The 19963-nt window shown below is 41.6% G+C and overlaps 1 protein-coding gene across 1 annotated transcript; it reads left to right on the forward strand.

Moving 5' to 3' along the window:
- Positions 1–1117: 1117 nt before the first annotated feature.
- LOC309711895 (uncharacterized protein) lies at positions 1118–11161 on the forward strand. The gene is made up of 11 exons (XM_082542437.1): positions 1118–1440; positions 3451–3649; positions 4635–4836; positions 4926–5094; positions 6218–6311; positions 6439–6474; positions 7916–7969; positions 8142–8269; positions 8625–8757; positions 9819–9889; positions 10504–11161. The coding sequence occupies exons 2-11, from the start codon at positions 3454–3456 to the stop codon at positions 10732–10734; spliced, it is 1314 nt and encodes a 437-aa protein (XP_082398563.1). The 5' UTR covers positions 1118–1440; positions 3451–3453; the 3' UTR covers positions 10735–11161.
- Positions 11162–19963: the final 8802 nt, after the last annotated feature.

The following is a 19963-nucleotide window of genomic DNA, read 5'->3' on the forward strand; positions in this document are numbered from 1 at the left end:
TGTTCGGCTCATGGTTTTAATATTTTATTAGTTTTTGCTGCACTCCTTTATGTTCTGTCCTGTTCCCTCCTCTGTGCCCCTGACCCTGTTTCCATGCTTGTTTACTGTTAGTTATTTTTACAATATTGATATAGAACTAATCTCTTGAAATATCATATATCAGATTTGGTACTTGAGAGACAAGAAAAAGAAGTGACAGCATGCAGAGAAGGAGGCTAAACATTGTGCCCTCTGCTCCAGAGACAGTCCTCACAAACAGGCGATAGAAACTGTAGGGTCAGAGTCTGGACTGAACCTTATGCCCTTTTTAAGAGGACTTTCTGTGTTTATGGTTTCATCCTGCAGATCTCCATCTGGAAAACGTTACAGTCATTTATTTTTCAACCATCAAAAAAACATTTCAGTCCAAGCAACCTTTAATGAAAGATTTAATTTATCAGACGGAGTTTCAGTTCTGCTTTAGGGTTTCTCATTATTACTCACATTTTAAAACATTTACTTCTTGTGGCTTGTTGGAGTTTCCAGAGATGTGAGAGGAGACTTACCGGCGCCATCATGAGGAAAAATGCTGCATCTGCAATTCTGAAGAAAGTTGAAATCAATTTGAAACAGGATTTAATCTACACATCTGAAAAAAATATACTATGCTAATATTTCTTATAATCAGGGTTGAAGACATGTAACATGTAACAGGAGACTCAGCGCTGCTGTAAGGTCGACACAACAGGTTCAGATGTTAACGAAAGTTAAAACGCTGCTGTTAAAATTGATGAGTGGGAGTCTCATTTTCACCGTACACCTCAGGATTTTCCTCAAGTGATTTTGAAGTAAAACTTCAGTATATAAGGAAGTGAGAGCACAGCATGTAGATTTGCCCAACTTAAATACATTCTTTGTTTCACTTTTCTGAAGAAACAAAACAAAAACATTGTGTTGCTGTGTCACAGTTCAGCAGAACTTACAAGCTGCTGCATGCACAGTCATGTCCTTCAATGTTTGGACAGAGATTACCAGAGTAATCAGCAGTCAGTGACAGTTTTACTGAAGAATCTATTGTTTATAAAGAGAGAGTTTAAAAAAAGCAGTCTCACAGGTTCCTACAGGTTTTCTGTGAAGTTTTTTCGCTGTAATATGAGCCAACAGGTTTTTCTGTTGCAGCGTGTTTACCGTCTTCAGCACACGCCCTGCTGCTCTTCACAGACACTGCAGCATATTTTCAGCTGAGAGACTCAAACACAGGCTTTGTGTTGTTTTCCTCTCTGGTTTTAAATCTGTTAAACGCAGAGTTTAAACTAAATTTTCTTTTTAGAAGAAGCTTCCTGCTGCTTTGTGGGACCTCCAGCTGTTGCACTCTGCATTGACCTGACCCTGACACGTGTGACTGTGCAGTGATTCATTGTCTGAACTGGTTTAGCCGTTGGGTGTGAAAATCTGCCGGAGGTAAGAAACTCTTTAAGATTCATGTTTCACGTTAACTTTGCTGTCAGGACACAGGCATGAAAAAGTTTTACATGCTTACAGCCTGATGAACAGTTCAAAATTATATCAGATCCATCTGCATGTATGCACGCATTTAAATAGTAATCAAACAGTAGGTAAAGCATATTTGAGTGTATTGAACATCATATTTGGTTTTACATGCATCAGCTCTGCATAACATTGATTCTGCAGGTGATGAAGTTGGAGCAGATTTTATTATTTATAAAATCTCAGTATCTCAATTCTTGTCATCATATTCATTCGTATTACTAACAAAGTAAATGCCATAACCTTTATAACATGTTACTGGATAATCCCACAAAGAGAGCATCAAATGTGAAAAATATCTTATTTCTGCTCAGATGAGAAGTGATGAAGATCCTGTTTAGAGCAGTTTGTAAGTGCACCCCTGTATTAACATGCACATGCAGGAACACTAAGGAAAAGCAAGCAGATGTCATTTAGCTTCCAGCAATGCCATCAGTGAGATCATTACTGATTTTTTACTGCAGGAGTCAATACATGTAAAGCCATATTAAAAAAACAAACACAAATACATTTATTCCCAGACTCATTGCCTCTGACAGTGATACCACTGTGGGCTAAAACAAGGCGGTGGAAAATCTGCATACTGATGACTTTAACTTGTGAGATGATCGGGGTAAAAGGAGCATCTTGAAGAAGCTGAGTGGTTCAGAAGTAAAGACGTGCAGGCGATCAGCTCTGTGTGAGCAAATTCGCTCTGAATGACAAAACTACGGATTGTTATGACATCATCTTTTTGTTATAACCTCAGAAAGATTCAGAGACTTTTGAGTGTTGGTTGTGTTCAGGCAGCGCTGCAACAAACTCTCACTTGACTTTGAGGAGGACTTTTGAGGAGGTATTAACCTGGCAAACTTACTTTCAAAAAGTCACAAAATCCTCAAGACTGGTGTGTAGCACAGATGCTTTCATTTATTTATTTTATTGTATTTATTCATGCACATATTCCATTATGAAGTCTAATCAGAATGAGATTAATATAAAATATAAATCAGCTAATAAATTGTTGTGTGGTTTAGCTTCAGTGAATTAGCTCCAGCTGTGTTGTACACTTTAACTACTCAACGATGATATATAATTGAATTATTTTCATGAATAATATTTGTACTTTTACTTAAGTAAAATGTACTTTTACAGAATGTACATAAATATAGTATTATTACTTTTATATAAGTAAAGGATTTAGGTAACTACAGATATAACCACAAAGCATTACAACTTAGCGCACCTGTCACACAGCAGCTACAATCACTGTGTGTAATGTAGTAATAGGAGCCTTTAGATTTCCAAAGCATGATGCAACAGCTGTTTATCAGACACTAGTTCAGACCAATGAGCTACTTACCAAATGACAGCCTGTCACATCCTGCTCTCCAGTCCACTCCACAGTCTGTCTGTTCAGAGGACCCAAACATTATCTGGATGAAATATTACAGTGGAGCCTGAACCCACAGGGAGCTGAGTAATCTGGTGTCCATCAAAGTGACCCCGTCCTGCCTTAGGTTCTGCCTCCAACTGTCAAAAGTAAATGTAGTCGTGCGAGCAGGATTTCTCTCCAAATGCAGAGAGCGTGAAACTGTAGAGAAATGTAATTGCGCCAGCGAAATGAAATTATTTGCTTGGATTATCTTTTTGCTTGTGCATTTGTTATGACATATAATTCGTAGCAATGCATCAGGGAGGGCACCTGGTATGAAAATCTGCACCAACCATACAGACACCCGCTGAGTGTTTTAATCTCAGTTTCCCTGTTAATTCTTATTTGTTGATTATATTTTAACTGAGTCATCTGCTTTGACTGATGCATCTAAACCTGCCAAATAACTAGAAACTACTTTCCTCAAGATCTTCCTGTGCCATAAATGTAGAAAAAAAAATGGAAATCTTCTGTGCTGACGTACAGAAATGTTATTCTTGTTTCCACAGAAGATGTTTGCTGCTGAAGCCAAAGCATTTGTCCAGACGCTGGGAGGAACAGACCTCATCTCTAATGATAACTTAAACTGTAAAATGGATCTGCTGACTCTGGTCAAAGTCACTGAGGGAATTTTTTGGCCGGTACAGAAGTACAAAGTGATACACTATAGCCTGCCCGAGCTCACCGAGGAAGAAAACTTCTCTCCAGGTACGTTATCAAGAAACAAGGCGTTACTGAGTAACCATGGTTCTATGAAGGAAGGTCAACAGGTTCACCTGGTGAGCTGTTTAGGAGACAGTTTAAAATTTACCCTCCATTGCCCCTGGTACTGGGAGCAAGAGGGCAAAGTTCCCGTTTAATTGTCTGTAACATGGACATGGTAATAAAAGTCCCGGTGTTCCGGCATACCATCCCATCATACATAATTTATGCACATTAATTCACACAATAATTCCAGCATAAATTTAAGTAGGATTGTTTACCACTTAACTTTACCTATCAAAGTATACTTGTAGTTCATATTCACAAAGATAGGATGGTTTGCAAGTTTCATCACAATGTGACAAAAATTCACCAAACCAGCCACAAAAGAAGATCATAATATTTTTGATAATCGACAATCAATAACATGAAAATCGGGCTTACCGTGCTCGTTATTTCCAATGTGTAAACATCCATTTGGCACTACAGAATGTTTCCTTCCTTACTTCATCTTCCACAATGCCTCAGAGACGTTTCCGTTAAAAATCACCATTCTCTGCCCAGTTACAGACATTTGATTGTTACAGGGCAAGTGTTGTAATTTAGGGTCATGTGTATTTTTCACCTTGTAATTTCTAATTAGTGGAACTGACATGAACAATGCCACATTGCTGTGATTCATTTGGCTGAAACAATTCAAAAGAGATGTCAATCATGCAAATTGGCCAAAAGAAGCCGAAGCCACAGCGCCTCAGAATGTAAAGTGAAAACACACATTTCCAGATCTTGATTATGCACAGTAAAAAAAGACCCAGCGCTGTAAAGCCTTGAATAAAAGGTTTCTAAGCCCACTAACCCTGCCACTCATGAACCTGTGTCTCCTAAACAGTTCACCCTCACTGAGCTGACCTGCATGACAGCATGCTGACCTCATATGAAACAGAAAAAAATGAAACCGAGTATGAAAAATGATGCTCCATTCTCCTGCCAGATTACACCGAGGAAGTCTTGGTAGAAGACTTTAGGATCACTACAGAGAAGAGTGGGAGTGGAGGTATAGGTGGAGAATGCAGTAATGTGGGTGAAGCTTATATTAATGCCAGCACTAGTTCTGTGGATGGACTGGTTCAGCCCGTCAGCATGATGACAAAGAAGGCCAATGTTAAAACTGTGGTGAGCAGATTCAAGGGCAGGTACGTCTGTCTTTTTGATTATTTATTTATTTGTGTATTTTCAAAATAAAAGCCAATTTTTCCTCTGTGTTGGATCCTTTTAAATCCAGGAAAATACACAAGGATACCTTGAACCTGCTGGGACTGAAAGAGAAGGATAAACTGATGTTTGTCTCTCAAATAGTTTACAACTCCAGTCCTGTCAAAATTATTAGAAAGTCTACGACTGATGGCTCCATTTTCACTTCTTATGTAAAGATGCTGAGTGTCTTTGCAAAGGTGAGTGAGTGAATTCAGCGGTCTGCAGGGACAAGAGTATCTGTTTCTGATCTTCACATACAGGAACCCATAGACTGTTTTAGGGCAAACCAAGACCTTGTAGGAGTCATTTCAGGGCCACTGTTAGGAGACAAACCTGCTAGGTGGGGCACTAAGGTAGTTTATTTGAAATTCAACAACCATGAACAGCAGACTTCTCTGACTGTTATAATCAGTACATAATATGCCAATGTTTTTGGTTTATTTACAGACATAGTGTTTGAAGCCTTTATCCATGTCTCATGTGTAAAGAGAGTTGGACACTTATCCTGTCACCCCAATGTTCCTTCAGGCTCAGTGAAGAAATGCAGACTAAACAAGGCTTAAAGCCTGGCACTGAACTTAAACCGTGGCTGGAGGTGTTATTTATCCTGGGTGGCACTGCAGGTCTGAACTTGTCCAGATAATATCTGGTGGAGCTGATTGTAAGAAGACACAGCTCACTGTGACTGGACATTAAACAAGCTTTAACCTGCAGGTTTGGTGGCATGTGAGAACAGTGCAGGTAGTAAACAGTGCAGTAAAAGAGTGACATAGACATGAGTGACAAAGAGCGATAAATACAACTTTCTACTGTTAAAGTGACCATGTGGGAACACTGAACATATAGCAACGATTTTGAAATGAGACCACTGATTCAAAACCTAAACAGAATTAAACTGAAACTAGAGTTAATTGATTTATTGAGAAGTATTTCTAGAAGTAACAGTTATCAGGCAATGTTTAGTTGTCTTTGATAAACGCATTTGTATGATCGGATCTAATCTTTAAGTGACATTTTGGTGCACACTCGATAAACTTGGTGGGGTAATGCACCAATACGTTGTTTGTCAACCGCCAATAAACACTGAGCAGAAGGAGAAATCATTTGCAAATAGTCAAAATAGTTGTTACTTACTATAACTCCAGTTCTCTGAGTATATCTGTGGTTCGTGTGGGGTTGCCCTCTGTGGATCTGTTGCTGTCAGCAGCTCCAGAACTCTCAAAGTCATAGTAAAGATTCTCTGACCTTGTCTCCCTCTCGTTGTGATTGTAAAGATGTATTATTGGTCTAAATAATAATAATAATATTGTATTTCTTCAGGGGAGCAGTAAGGCGGAGACAAGCTTCACTGTGCCAGCAAAATCCATCTTTGCTTATAGCCTGGTGGAGATAAAGATAGAGAATGAGAAACTGAGTAAGAGCACAACACTGTGTTTAATGTGTGTGTGTGTGTGTGTGTGTGTGTGTGTGTGTGTGTGTGTGTGTGTGTGTGTGTGTGTGTCGGTGTTACTGAGTAGTCTTTCTCTTTTTCTCTCATTTAGAGATCTCATGTGAGCCATGGACTCGTAGTTTACTCGGTAGGTCACTGGGTGTCTGAACTTCTCTTCTTTTGCAAATTTGAAAACATTTTTTTGATGTCATATTTGTATTCACAGTTGCACTCACAGTTACTCAATGTTACTAAGAGAAAAACACTGTATCAAACTGTAAACCAAAGACGACGGAGCATCGAGCTTTCACTTTAGACTGCTGAGTTTATTCAGAGTTTATTTATTCAGCATCAGAGTTAAAATCAGACACTTTCCAGATTGAAATGCTTACATCAGTAAAAAAGTCCTTATGCTGTTTCTCTCTTTGTCATAAATCCCTCCTTTTCCTGTTCAGGTGAACATTTCAACATTTCAACCAACCACGATTAGACCTCTGCTTAGTGTCATCCTCATTGGACTATGAGCTTTGTTTTTTTTGGGTTGTTTTTTTTTTTAGGTTCCACACCAAAAATAATTATGAATAGCCAAAAAACTTCACAGACAGACACAAAGGTGCTCACATTTCATTATCCCAGGAGAGAGTGCTCTCTACACAGAGTCTCTACCTTCAGAGTTTTACTTTCTGCAGATACAATTTGCAGGAAATAACCAGCAAACATTTTAATGTTGAAAACCAACTGACTGTCTTTCAGTGTCTTTTTGAACGGTACCTAGAGGTCTTTTTTGGCGTTCCAGCAGGAGGTAGCAAGTGTGGAAAAATTGCTTGAATGGTGTTATTGAAGAAGAAGAAATTAAAAATACTGTCAAGAACTTCTCTGGATGCATTGTGCTTAGTATAAAGTTTGATGGAGCGAGTATTATGGTATTCGGCTGTTTTTCAGCAGCAGGGCCTGGCACCTTAGTTCCAGGGAAAGGAAGTGTTAGTGCGTCAACATAACAAGACATCTTGGAAAACTTCCTACTACCAACTTTGTAGAAACAATTTGGGGACAGCCCCCTCCCGTTCCAACATAAATGCGCACAGTAGGTCCATAAAGACATGGATCAGTTAGTCCGGTATGGAAGAACTTGACTGGCCTGCACAGAGTTCTGATGTCAACACGATAGAAAACATTTTGGAAGAATTAGAGCAGAGTCTGTGTGTCAGACGTTCTTATTGAAAACCCCTGTCTGACTTCACAAATGTGCTTCTGGAAGAATGGGCAAAAATTCCCATAAACACTTTTAAACCTGTTGAAAGGCTGAGAAGAGTTGAGAGCTTTTTTATCTGTAAAGGGTGAGTCGACATCATAATAAACCCAGTGGATTAACAATGGGATGTCACATGCGTGTCATGTCAGACGAGTGACTTTTGGCAATAAAGTGTAGTTATCAGTTGAATATCAGTAGGAAAAAAAAACTAAGAATAAACAAAGAGTCGGTCTGTCCAGACTTTTATTGTAAAATGTGTGTTTGTCTGTGGTTCAGTTTTGTAAGAGTAAAGACTTTCAGAGTTTCTGGTGATAATCACTTTGAGATCTGTTTCCAGATTGGCTCCTTTGTGATGACGTAAGCAATCCAACTGTGAAAAAAGTAAAAGAAGGTAAGTGTGTGTTTAAATCTGCTGAGCTCTTCACAGTTCTGAAATAATCCGCTTGTTATCTTTAGAGATTTAAGACCTGCTGTTTAACAAACTGCTGGTTCCAGCACAAACTCTGTTTTCATGTACTGACAGTGTGGTCAGCTCATTGCTGCTGTTTCTTTGTTTGCTGCAGAACTAGAGATGAAGGAAGCTCTACTGCAGCCGCTGGCAGATCTTCCTGAGTCGACCCGTTGTGATCTGCTGCAAACACTCAGCAAGCTCGTAGAGGATGGAGACAATCTCTCTCTGCTGGATAAAACAGTAAGGAGAATATTTACAAAAAGCTCCTCATCAGGTTTCATCTCTCACTGACGTCTTTATCAGTTAATGCAATGGTGGAAACTTCTCTCTCTTACAGGCAGATGGACAGCAGGCCTGTCTTATTTTTTATTTGTTTATCTGAACAAAGAACAGACCTGCTGATTGTATTTGTGATCTTAAATCAAGCACAGCTTTAGTTCAGGTACACCACGCTGCCAAGCTGTGTGTCACTTTCCTCCCATCTGGAAGCTGCTCTGTAGCCCACCCCCAGCTCTTGCTTTCTACAAATGTATGCTCCAGAACAAGACTATTAACAATAATATTAATAATAATCACAATCCTCTGCTCCTCTCAGCTGGATCATTGCAGTAATGGAGTGTTTGAGTGTGAGTCTGAGGCTGTCTCTTCCTTCATGGACCTTCTCAATGTCTCAAACATCTCCACAAGTGAGCAGAATGCTGTTCATATGTTGGTCAGCGCTCTGCACAGTAAGTCAGATTCAAAGATTCAAAGTGTTTATTGTCATCTATACAAAGAAAAGCATTTCTCTGTGCAATGAAATTCTTTCTTTGCTGTCCACACACAGATGCCCAGTTAGTATATACAAATAGAAATAGAACAGATAAAATACAAATAGTATAAATAAATAAATGAAGACAAAATTTAAGAGTGAAATAAATGTGTGTGCAAAAGAGCTATGAGCTTAATATGCAAGATGACCTGATGTGCAAAAAATAGTATTACTGTTGAAATAGGTCAGCTGCTCAAGAATCTGATAGCAGTGGGGAAGAAGGAGTTGTTGAATTGGGATGTTCTGGATTTCACACTTCTAAACCTTCGTCTCGAGGGCAAAAGTGTGAACAGACCGTGTTGGGTGTGCGTGGGGTCTTTGAGGATGGAGGCAGCTCTCCTTTAGACTCTGCGATGGTAGATACTCTGCAGAGAGGGCAGTGGAGTCCTAATGATATTCTCGGCAGTTGTTATCACTGTCAGCAGGTGTTTGCAGTCCATAGCAGTAGTGCTGCCGTACCATGCAGAGATGCAGCTGGTCAGTGTGCTCTCCATAACGCAGCTGTAGAACCTGCTGAGGATCTTGGCTGACATACCAAATTTCCTCAGCCTCCTTAGGAAATACAGCCATTGACCAGCTGTGTGGTGTTCAGTGTCCAGGTGAGGTCCTCACTGATGTAGACGCCCAGGTACCTAAAGCTGCTCACCCTCTCCACTTCAAGTCCCCTAGCTTGAAGCCCCGGATAAACTTCAAGTTAGGAGACTTGAAGTGGAGAGGGTGAGCAGCTTTAGGTACCTGGTCACTGAACCCAGTCAGATGACCCGCTCTGAGACATTTATCCCATCCAGTAACATGTAGATCCTCCACATGAGGTGTGGTATGTGAGCAGGAGGTGGTGGAGCTGAGATAAAGCTGCTCAGGTGTTATTTGGGAGTGTGTGAGAGCTCAGCTCACAGTTTTATTGACACATCTGAAGAAAAGTGTTTCAGCTCGTCACATCGTCATCAAACTTTGTCTTTCTTCTTCATGTTTGTGCAGCTCTGCCAGATGAAGTGCCGCCACTTCTGACCTGCTGCAGTCCAGACACTCTGAGAGTGCTCAATCAGCTGGTGGGTCCATTCACTCATTCATCTGCATTCATCTACATGCTCCTCTCAACAGCTGCCAGTCTCATCACAGCTTATCCTACAGACTGAGCACACTGAACATGTGTAATCTGACACCTTAAAGCAGCGGTCCCCAACCTTTTTTGCGCCACGGACCGGTTTATGCCCGACAATATTTTCATGGACCGCCCTTTAAGGTGTCGCGGATAAATACGATAAAATAAAACTAGTACCGGTACCGAAATTTTTTTTTATTCATAACACACGTGAAAAGACCCAGGAAAACCGAGTAAACGATAAAAACGATAACAAAATAACGCTGAAAACCGATAAAAACCCTGAAACTATACATTTCACACCTGAGCCTCAACTCTCACGGCCCGGTACCAAATGACTCACAGACCGGTACCGGTCCGAGGCCCGGGGGTTGTGGACCGTTGCCTTAAAACATCGTCTATCATGTTTTTATGATGAAGAATAAAACTAAAACTAAACAGAAAATCCCACACGTGTAAAAGCACATCAACAGCAGCTCCGCCCACTATCAGCAGCCTGTGGGCGGAGTCTTCCTCATGTTTGAATCTGATCTGAGAACAGCTCCCTCTCTGCTTCTCCAGGTGGATGGTCTGAAGGACGGTCGGGCCACACTGCCAGAGTCCCTGCCCGTCCCCCTGCAGGAGGGAGGGGAGCTCCGCTGGGCGGCCGAGTTCATCTGTTTGAATGATCAGAAGCTGAAAGAGTTGAGTGACGGCTGGGACCGGCCCGAGCTGCCCCCAGAGGTTATGCTGGAGGTTCTGTGCCTCGCTGTGCAGGGACTCAGCCTGATGCAGCCCACAACAAACCCTTAATGTCAGCTGCTGTGATCTTTGTTAATGTGCTTTTACAGCAGCCGATGCTTGTGATGGTTCAGTGTCCAGTCAGGTGAATACAGCATAGTTTTGATGTCCATGGTTGATTCAACAATTGGTGAACTTTATTTCAATGTCTCACTCTGATTTTGTTTCTTGTATAACTCTGTCATCTTTCAAAGAGACAAAAATAACCAACAGAATTCACATTTTATTAAAGTAACATACTTTTATTAAGTTATTTACATTATTGTTATAGTTTATGTCATGGTTCCTGTAATTTGATGGTTTTCTTGGATTCTTTGTGTTTGCAGACCCCACTTTAATCATCTGGTCTCCAACCTCTTCGTGTTCATTTTGAGGTTTTTTTTTAACAAGTTCTTTATAAATACTTTTTAAATTCCTGGTTATTAAAGGTTTGAAATTATGTGAGGGAACAAGTGGAACAGTTTTTCTATTAGAATGAAAAAAGAATGTTTAAAAACATGAATGATGATGCATGATTAAGGCTGGAAATAAAGTTAATACTTAGAGAATAGTTGTAATTTTGGGGGCAAGTCAGAAAATCATACACACTGTATGGAACATATAACAATTAGAATGAGCTGCCTACCTATATCATTTTTAGGAAAATCTCATCTTAAATTCTGTAATCCTAAAGTGTATATGCTAAACGCTGATCTAAAATGGGATTGTGCTAATGAGAGCTTAATGTCATGCTCAGAGGTAAAAACAGGGTCAACAATGTAAATGATATAATACAGTGATGAGGTGTTACACCCTCTGTAACCCCTACTTGCCTTGTACTGAGTCTGAGCGTCTGGGTGTTGTTGAGGCATAATTGCTAATTATCTGCACCAGATGAGGTGTGGCGGGTGGCATGTCTGGGGAGAGTTTGGGGGATGTTACTTCTAGCCTTGAAAGAAGGTTGTTATTTTTGATTGGATGTTATTTGGTCATTTAAACTAAAAACCAAGGTTTCTGCAAAGTTTGGTATCAGTATCCACTTCATGTTGCAGGTTCATGTCCAGATCCAATGATGAAGTAATATAGTAAATATATGTTTGGCTCGATGAACATGCACGAAACATTTTATCAGAATGATGAATCATTTAATTTTTGCTGGTTTCAGCATAAAACACATCTGATAAGAAGCCTCAATAATGTCACATACTTAAACTTAGGTTGGGCCAGGAGTGATTGACCTGATGATCTTAACGCTCAGCGAGGAGTGTACCGATTGAGAAGATCAGTGAGATAACTGACTGGGTGCAATATTATTCTGAATTTTGAAAGGGAGTAGCCAAATTTTAAACTGACCGCAATATTTGATAGGTAACCAATTTAATCAACAAGAGCTGGAGTGATAGAATCAATTTTTCCAGCTCTGGCAAGAAGGTGAGCCGCAGGATTCTGACAGTTGTAGCCTTTGAAGAGAGACGGATTGGAGACTACAGTAAAGAGAATTGCAATAGTCACACCTGGAGGTCACAAAAGCATGGATCAGTTTTTCAAAGTCTCCTGTATTGTATATAACGCTTAGCTTTAGAAATCTGGCATAGTTGAAAGAAGCTAGATTTAACTACAGATGACACTTTTTTGGGCTTAAAGGAGCTATCCAAATAGATGCCCAGGTTATTTATAGAATCAGAGAGAGAGTTAACAAGGGGCCCCAATAGGGCAACAAGCTGTTCTTGAAGAATATAGAATAGAATAGAATAGAATTCAACTTTATTGTCACTGCACATGTCACAAGTACAAGTGCAACCCAGAGTAAAATCTGTTTTACTAGAATTTAGTAATTTCCTGCACTTATTTCCTGCTAATGAACGCATCACAAATGCATGACTCCAACCACATAACTTTGCTCAGCCAATAGGTTAATTGGCTGCTGCCGGTCCAAACAATTTGATTTTGATTTTTGATTTGACCGATAGTTGTTGAATAACAAATGTTGTGAAGCTATATATTATGTGTATCCGGTTGTTCAGTCTGACGTCACTAGCCGTGTCTGGGTCTAAACTCCGCTGCAGGTCCATATATCAAACGATCACTATGGCATTACTGAGAGTTGAAAAACTGTCTAAAGTCTTTCATCTTTAATAAAATGATCAGCGATCTGCTCTACCAGGTGTAACAATTGAGTTTAACATTCAGGCATCCATGAAAACGGAATTTATGACATTTAACGGAGTTAGAAGTTAGCAGGGAGTTAGCTCGCTAGCTTCTATCTAAATACAATATAGCATGTCCTGACTGCGGGGTTTTGGAAACAAATTAAAACGTACAGCTCTGCTATCACTTCCAGCATAAATGAAGACAGAAAACTAAACAGCAGTGACGTTTGTAGGGTTACTGAAGTTTGGCTAGCTGGTATATAATGATGTGCTACGTGACCGCTAGCGACACAGCTATGTTAGCATAATATAAACAAGCTAACTTTTTTCCCCACTCGATAAAAGTTACCGTGAGTGTTCTCGGTGGTCAGGAACAAATGTAATCGCATGGCAGGATGCTGTAAAAGGACCAAACTTCAGCCAGGAGAACAACTGAGATAATCCATCCACAATACGAAGTTAGTCATTCATATACTGCTGCATGGGCTGGGCTGTAGTTACATCCTAAGGTTTTAAAAACTGAGCTTAAATAAATGATTAGCGGTAATAAAAGCCGAGGGAGGTTAACAGTGATCACTGACTGTTTTAGGAGCTTTTTAAGATCAAATAGAAGAAAATACATAACATTAAACATGTTAACAACACAAAAGCCATATTAAACGCAGACTACTTTAGACCCGGAAGTAGGATTCGTCGCGTCATCACTGAACAACCGGATAGCAGTTGAAATGTTTTAGTTAAATCCTTATTGGTTAAATATACTGTTTGTTTATCTATTTATATGTTGTGTAAACAGGAATAACTTAATGTATTTTAGCTTAACTGGCTGACATTTTTGTATTATTCTTGTGATTTCTTATTGGCCTTGTTTATTTAATGCAGGCCAGGTGAACCTTTTGGGGTATGGAAAAGGATGGCGAGCCAATGAACGGCTAGGAGCAGGAATCATTCTGCATTGAAGCTTTCACTGGTTGGGTAGGAAGCTATCAAAGACGACGCTCTGTCCCCATTTTCCGAATACACTGATTTCCACAATCATACACACCATTCCCCCCGTTTATGGACAATAGCGCTTGGACATCTCTCATGGCCAATATGACAAAGAAATCACATATTTGCTTCAAAGGGGTTAAGTGTTCTAAAATCATGAAATCACGAAAACTAGCTTAATTGTTTTTTGACATAGTAAAAAACAACATGTATCACTTTAGATTTTAAGCTAATTGGGCTGAAGGGTGTCTTGTTTCGATTGGTAAACAGTTCTTAGCAAATGTATTTGTCCGCTCCTCAATGAAAGTTTTATCCCAAATATTGACAGTGTTGATAATTAAAGGAATCCTTTTTGTGTTTTCTGTAATGGTTAACTGAGCAGTATATGCAGGCTATTTAAATAAAATAATATTTTTACTGCAAAAATATTATTGATGTTTTATCCACAATTTTTTTTATTTACATTTTTACAAAATAGTCGGAAAAATAGTCAAGCATATTATTGTGCCTTGAGGCAATTGCTGTTGTGATTTGGTGATATATAAATATAATAAAATAAAACTGAACTCAGTTATTATTATTATCTTTATTAAGATGCCAATTTAGAGTTATTTACTTGCTTACTTGATTGATTTCTGATTTCTCAGTGTGCCGGCTTAATTTTGGGTAAAGAAACATTAATTCAGTTTGTCAATTGCCTAATAAAAAAACAACAATTATTGTGTTAAAAAGCTTTTGGCATGTTTCTAAAATATTTGTATTTTCATGCATTTACGACGGGTGGTCTAATAAATTTGCTCACTCCCGCACTTCAGGCAGGAGATCTTGCATGTTTATGCATTTACAGTGGCTTGAAAAAGTATTTGAACTTTCCCACATTTTGTCACATTACAGCCACAACCATGAATCAATTTTATTGGAATTCCACGTGAAAGACCAACACAAAGTGGTGTACACGTGAGAAGTGGAACGAAAATCATACATGATTCCAAACATTTTTCCAAACATTCCAAACAAATAAATAACTGAAAAGTGGGGTGTGTGTAATTATTCAGCCCCCTTTGGTCTGAGTGCAGTCAGTTCTCCATAGACATTGCCTGATGAGTGCTAATGACTAAATAGAGTGCACCTGTGTGTGATCTAATGTCAGTATAAATACAGCTGCTCCATGATGACCTCAGAGGTTGTCTAAGTCAGGGATAAAGTTATTGAGAAATTTAAAGCAGGCTTAGGCTACAAAAAGATTTCCCAAGGCTTGAACATCCCACGGAGCACTGTTCAAGCGATCATTCAGAAATGAAAGGAGTATGGCACAACTGTAAACCTACCAAGACGAGGCCGTCCACCTAAACTCACTGGCCGAACAAGGAGAGGGGTACAAGTGTGTGTGTACCTAACCTAATAACACACCTAATTGTGTGTCCACCACCCTAATTTACGAATAAATTCTTTACAAATCCTACCATGTGAATTCATGGATTTTTTTTTCACATTCTGTCTCTCACAGTTGAAGTGTACCTCTGGTGCAAATTACTGACCTCTGTCATCATTTTAAGTGGGGGAACTTGCACAATCGGTGGCTGACTAAATACTTTTTTGCCCCACTGTATACACATACACACATATACACATTTTCAATAACCCCAGTAACACCTCAAGGGATACAAAACCTACAGATATATATATACCCATACCAACATACCCGTGCACCCGCACACATATGAAAATATTGGACAAGAACACCCTATCAACTCTCAACCTCTTCCCTGCACCCTGCAAAAACCATATCCTTAAACCACTGTTTAAATTGCACCATGATCGGACATTGCTTCATATCTTTACATAGTCTGTTCCACAGCGTTACTCAACACACAGAGATGCAAAAACTTTTTAATGTTGTACGGATACAAGGATGTTTTAAATTTAATTCCCCCCTCAAATTGTATCCCCGTTCCCTTTTAGAAAACAATTTGAGAATATTGTCAGGAAGTAGGTTGTTTATTGCTTTATATATAATTTGTGCAGTTAGAAAATGAACCAGATCTGTGAATTTTAGAATTTTTGATTTTAAGAATAGTGGATTTGTATGATCTCTGTAACCACTTTTATGGATTATCCTTATGGCTCTTTCTTGAAATTTTGTTATGTATATGATTTATATGTGACTTCCAGCTTAATTTATCATCTATAATCACACCAAGAAACTTATGCACTCTTTCAATTTCCACACAATCTAAATGAATCTGCACTTGTGCATTTCGAAGGAAATTTCCAAATAAGACTATTTTATCCATCCATCCATCTTCATCCGCTTTATCCAGGGCCGGGTCGTGGGGGCAGCAGCCTAAGCAGAGAAGCCCAGACCTCCCTCTCCCCAGCCACCTCCTCCAGCTTATTCGGGGGAACACCAAGGCGTTCCCAGGCCAGCTGAGAGATATAATCTCCCCAGCGTGTCCTGGGTCTGCCCCGGGGCTTCCTCCCGGTGGGACACCCCCAGGAGGCGCCCAGGAGGCATCCTTGTCAGATGCCCGATCCACCTCAGCTGACTCCTTTCGATGTGGAGGAGCAGCGGCTCTACTCTGAGCCCCTCCCGGATGGCCGAACTATCTCTAAGGGAGAGGCCAGCCACCCTCCGGAGGAAGCTCATTTCTGCCCTTTGTATCCGCGATCTCGTTCTTTCGGTCACTACCCACAGCTCGTGGCCATAGGTGAGGGTAGGGACGTAGATCGACTGGTAAATTGAGAGCTTCACTTTTACACTCAGCTCCCTCTTCACCACGACGGACCGGTGCAGCGTCCGCACCACTGCAGCCACTGCACCAATCTGTCTGTCGATCTCCGGCTCCCTTCTCCCATCACTCGCGAACAAGACCCCGAGATACTTGAACTCCTCCACTTGGGGCAGGAACTCATCCCCGACCCGGAGTGGGCACTCCACCCATTTCCGGCTGAGAACCATGGCTTCACATTTGGAGGTGCTAATCCTCATTCCCACTGCTTCACACTCGGCTGCGAACCGTTCCAGTGCGAGCTGGAGGCCCTCACCCAATGAAGCCAACAGAACCACATCATCCGCGAAAAGCAGAGATAAGATTCTGAGGCCACCAAAGTGAAAGACCTCCGCCACTTGGCTGCGCCTAGAAATCCTGTCGATAAAACTTATGAACAGAATCAGTGACAAAGGGCAGCCCTAGCAGAGCCCATTACCCACCGGGAACCAGTCCGACTTATTGCCGGCAATGCGACCCAAGCTCTTGCAACGGTTGTATAGGGATTGAATGGCCCATAGCAATGGGCCAGACACCCCATACTCCCGCAGCACCTCCCACAGGACACCCCAAGGGACACGGTCGAATGCCTTCTCCAAGTCCACAAAACACATGTAGACTGGTTGGGCAAACTCCCATGCATGCTCAAGTATCCTTGAGAGGATAAAGAGCTGGTCCAGTGTTCCGCGACCAGGACGAAAACCGCATTGTTCCTCCTGTATCTGAGGTTTGACTAGCGGACGAACTCTCCTTTCCAGCACCCTGGCATAGACTTTCCCAGGGAGGCTGAGGAGTGTGATCCCCCTGTAGTTGGGACACATCCTCCGGTCCCCCTTCTTAAAGATGGGGACCACCAGCCCGGTCTGCCAGTCCAGGGATACTGCCCCTGATCTCCACGCAACAATGTAGAGGCGTGTCAACCAGGACAGCCCTACAACATCCAGAGCCTTCAGGGGCTCTGCCACCAAGGAGTTGTTTAACTGCCTCAGTGTCCTCGCCTCCGGAAATTTGCGGGTCATTCCCCTCATCCCCAGACTCTGCTTCCTCCTCGGAAGACGTGTCAGTGGGATTAAGGAGGTCCTCAAAGTATTCCTTCCACCGCCTGACAATTTTCTCAGTCGAAGTCAGCAGCGCTCCGCCAGCACTATACACAGTGCAGGTAGAGCACTGCTTCCCCCTCCTGAGACGCCTGATGGTTTGCCAGAATCTCTTCGAGGCAGTCCGAAAGTCTTTTTCCATGGCCTCTCCGAACTCCTCCCAGACGAGTTTTTGCTTCAGCCACTGCCCGAGCCGCATTCCGCTTGGCCTGTCGATACCTGTTGGCTGCCTCCAGAGTCCCACAGGCTAACCAAGCCCGATAGGACTCCTTCTTCAGCCTGATGGCTCCCCTCACCTCTGGTGTCCACCATTTGGTTCGAGGATTACCACGACGGCAGGCACCAACCACCTTGCGGCCACAGCTCAATGCAGCAGCTTCGGCAATGGAGACGCTGAACATGGTCCATTCGGACTCAATGTCCCCAGTCTCCCTCGGAATGCTGTTGAAGCTCTGCCAGAGGTGTGCGTTGAAGATTTCGCGGACTGGGGCCTCTGCTAGACATTCCCAGCACACCCTCACTATGCGTTTAGGTGCACCAGGTCTGTCCAGCGTCCTCCCCCGCCACCTGATCCAACTCACCACCAGGTGGTTATCAGTTGACAGCTCAGCCCCTCTCTTTACCCGAGTGTCCAGAACATATGGTTGCAGGTCTGGTGATATGATTACAAAATCGATCATCGACCTGCGGCCTATAGCGTCCTGGTGCCACGTGCACTTATGGACACTCTTATGTTCGAACAAGGTGTTCGTTATGGCCAAACTGTGATTTGCACAGAAGTCCAATAACAAAACACCACTCGGGTTCAGATCAGGGAGGCCGTTCCTCCCAATCATGCCCCTCCAGGTCTCGCTGTCATTACCCACTTGAGCACTGAAGCCTCCCAGCAGGACAACCGAGTCTCCAGGTGGAGCACCTTCCAGCACCCCACCCAGGGACTCTAAGAAGGCTGGGTACTCTGAACTGCCACTCGGCGCATAAGCGCAGATGACAGTCAGAACCCATTCCCGGACCCTAAGGCGCAGGGAACAAACCCTCTCATCCACCGGGAAAAACCCCAACATACCGGCAGCAAGCCAAGGGGATATTAGAATATCCACCCCAGCCCACCGCCTCTCACCAGGGGCAACTCCAGACTGAGACCAAGTCCAGCCCCTCTCCAGGAGACTGGTTCCAGACCCCAAGCCATGCGTAGAGGTGAGCCCGACTATATCTAGCCGGTACCTCTCAACCATACGCACTAACTCAGGCTCCTTCCCCACCAGAGAGGTGACATTCCATGTCCCAATTGCCAGTCTTGGCAGCTGGGGATCAGTCCGCCAGGGCCTCCGCTCCTGGCCGCCGCCCGGCACACAATGCACCCGACCCCTTATATTTAGCAATTGTTTGTTCCTTTTAAACCATTTTTAAATTTTGAACATTCCTGAAGTAATTGTATCGAGCAACTCCTTTAGATTCCCACCAGAACAAAAAATATTTGTGTTGTCTGCAAATAATACTAATTTTAATATATCAGATCCCTTGCAAATATCATTTATATAAATAATAAATATTTTTGGACCCAGTACAGAGCTTTGTGGAACACCACAAGCAATGTCCAAGCATGATGAGGACTGGACACCTAGCTTCACAAATTGTTTCCTGTCACTTAAATAATTCCACTTAAATAACTGTTCCAAATGTTACAGGCCCCGCTATGGTGGGTACGCAGCCAGATTACAATCCTGTAAAACAGGAGAGAAAGTGAACACAGGAGACTGCCATTCGCCCAGTCAGTCTTGCCAGAATTTATTCATACAACACAAGCATATCTGCTCCACTCTTTTTGTAACTCAAAACACTTCAATATTAATCAACACTACTGGGATAAAACAACAAACGGTTGAAATGAATGAAACAAATGACAAATACACCTCTTTTCCCATGAAACAGATAAGGAAAATAATTCAATGGACATTTAGATGAGAAAATATATATTTGACACGTTTAAGGAAAATACTAATAAAATAAAATAAACAAAATAAATGTTCCCTTTAGAAATTTTTTTTTGCTCTTTTTTGCTCTATAAAATAGTTGTTTTCTTTTAGAACCACTCATCTTAGCAGTAGGATATATATGAAAAGAGAAACAATTTAAGTTTGAGTGAAAATATACATTTTTTGCACTCTCTGGTCAACTGACTCAGTGGCTCAAATGGCTCAAAAAACCTGATTCACTTTGGTGAGTGACTCATTAAAACTCTATTCAGTAAAAAAAA

Source organism: Aulonocara stuartgranti, assembly GCF_965226115.1.
Source record: "Aulonocara stuartgranti genome assembly, chromosome: 7".
In the NCBI taxonomy this organism is placed as follows: domain Eukaryota; kingdom Metazoa; phylum Chordata; class Actinopteri; order Cichliformes; family Cichlidae; genus Aulonocara; species Aulonocara stuartgranti.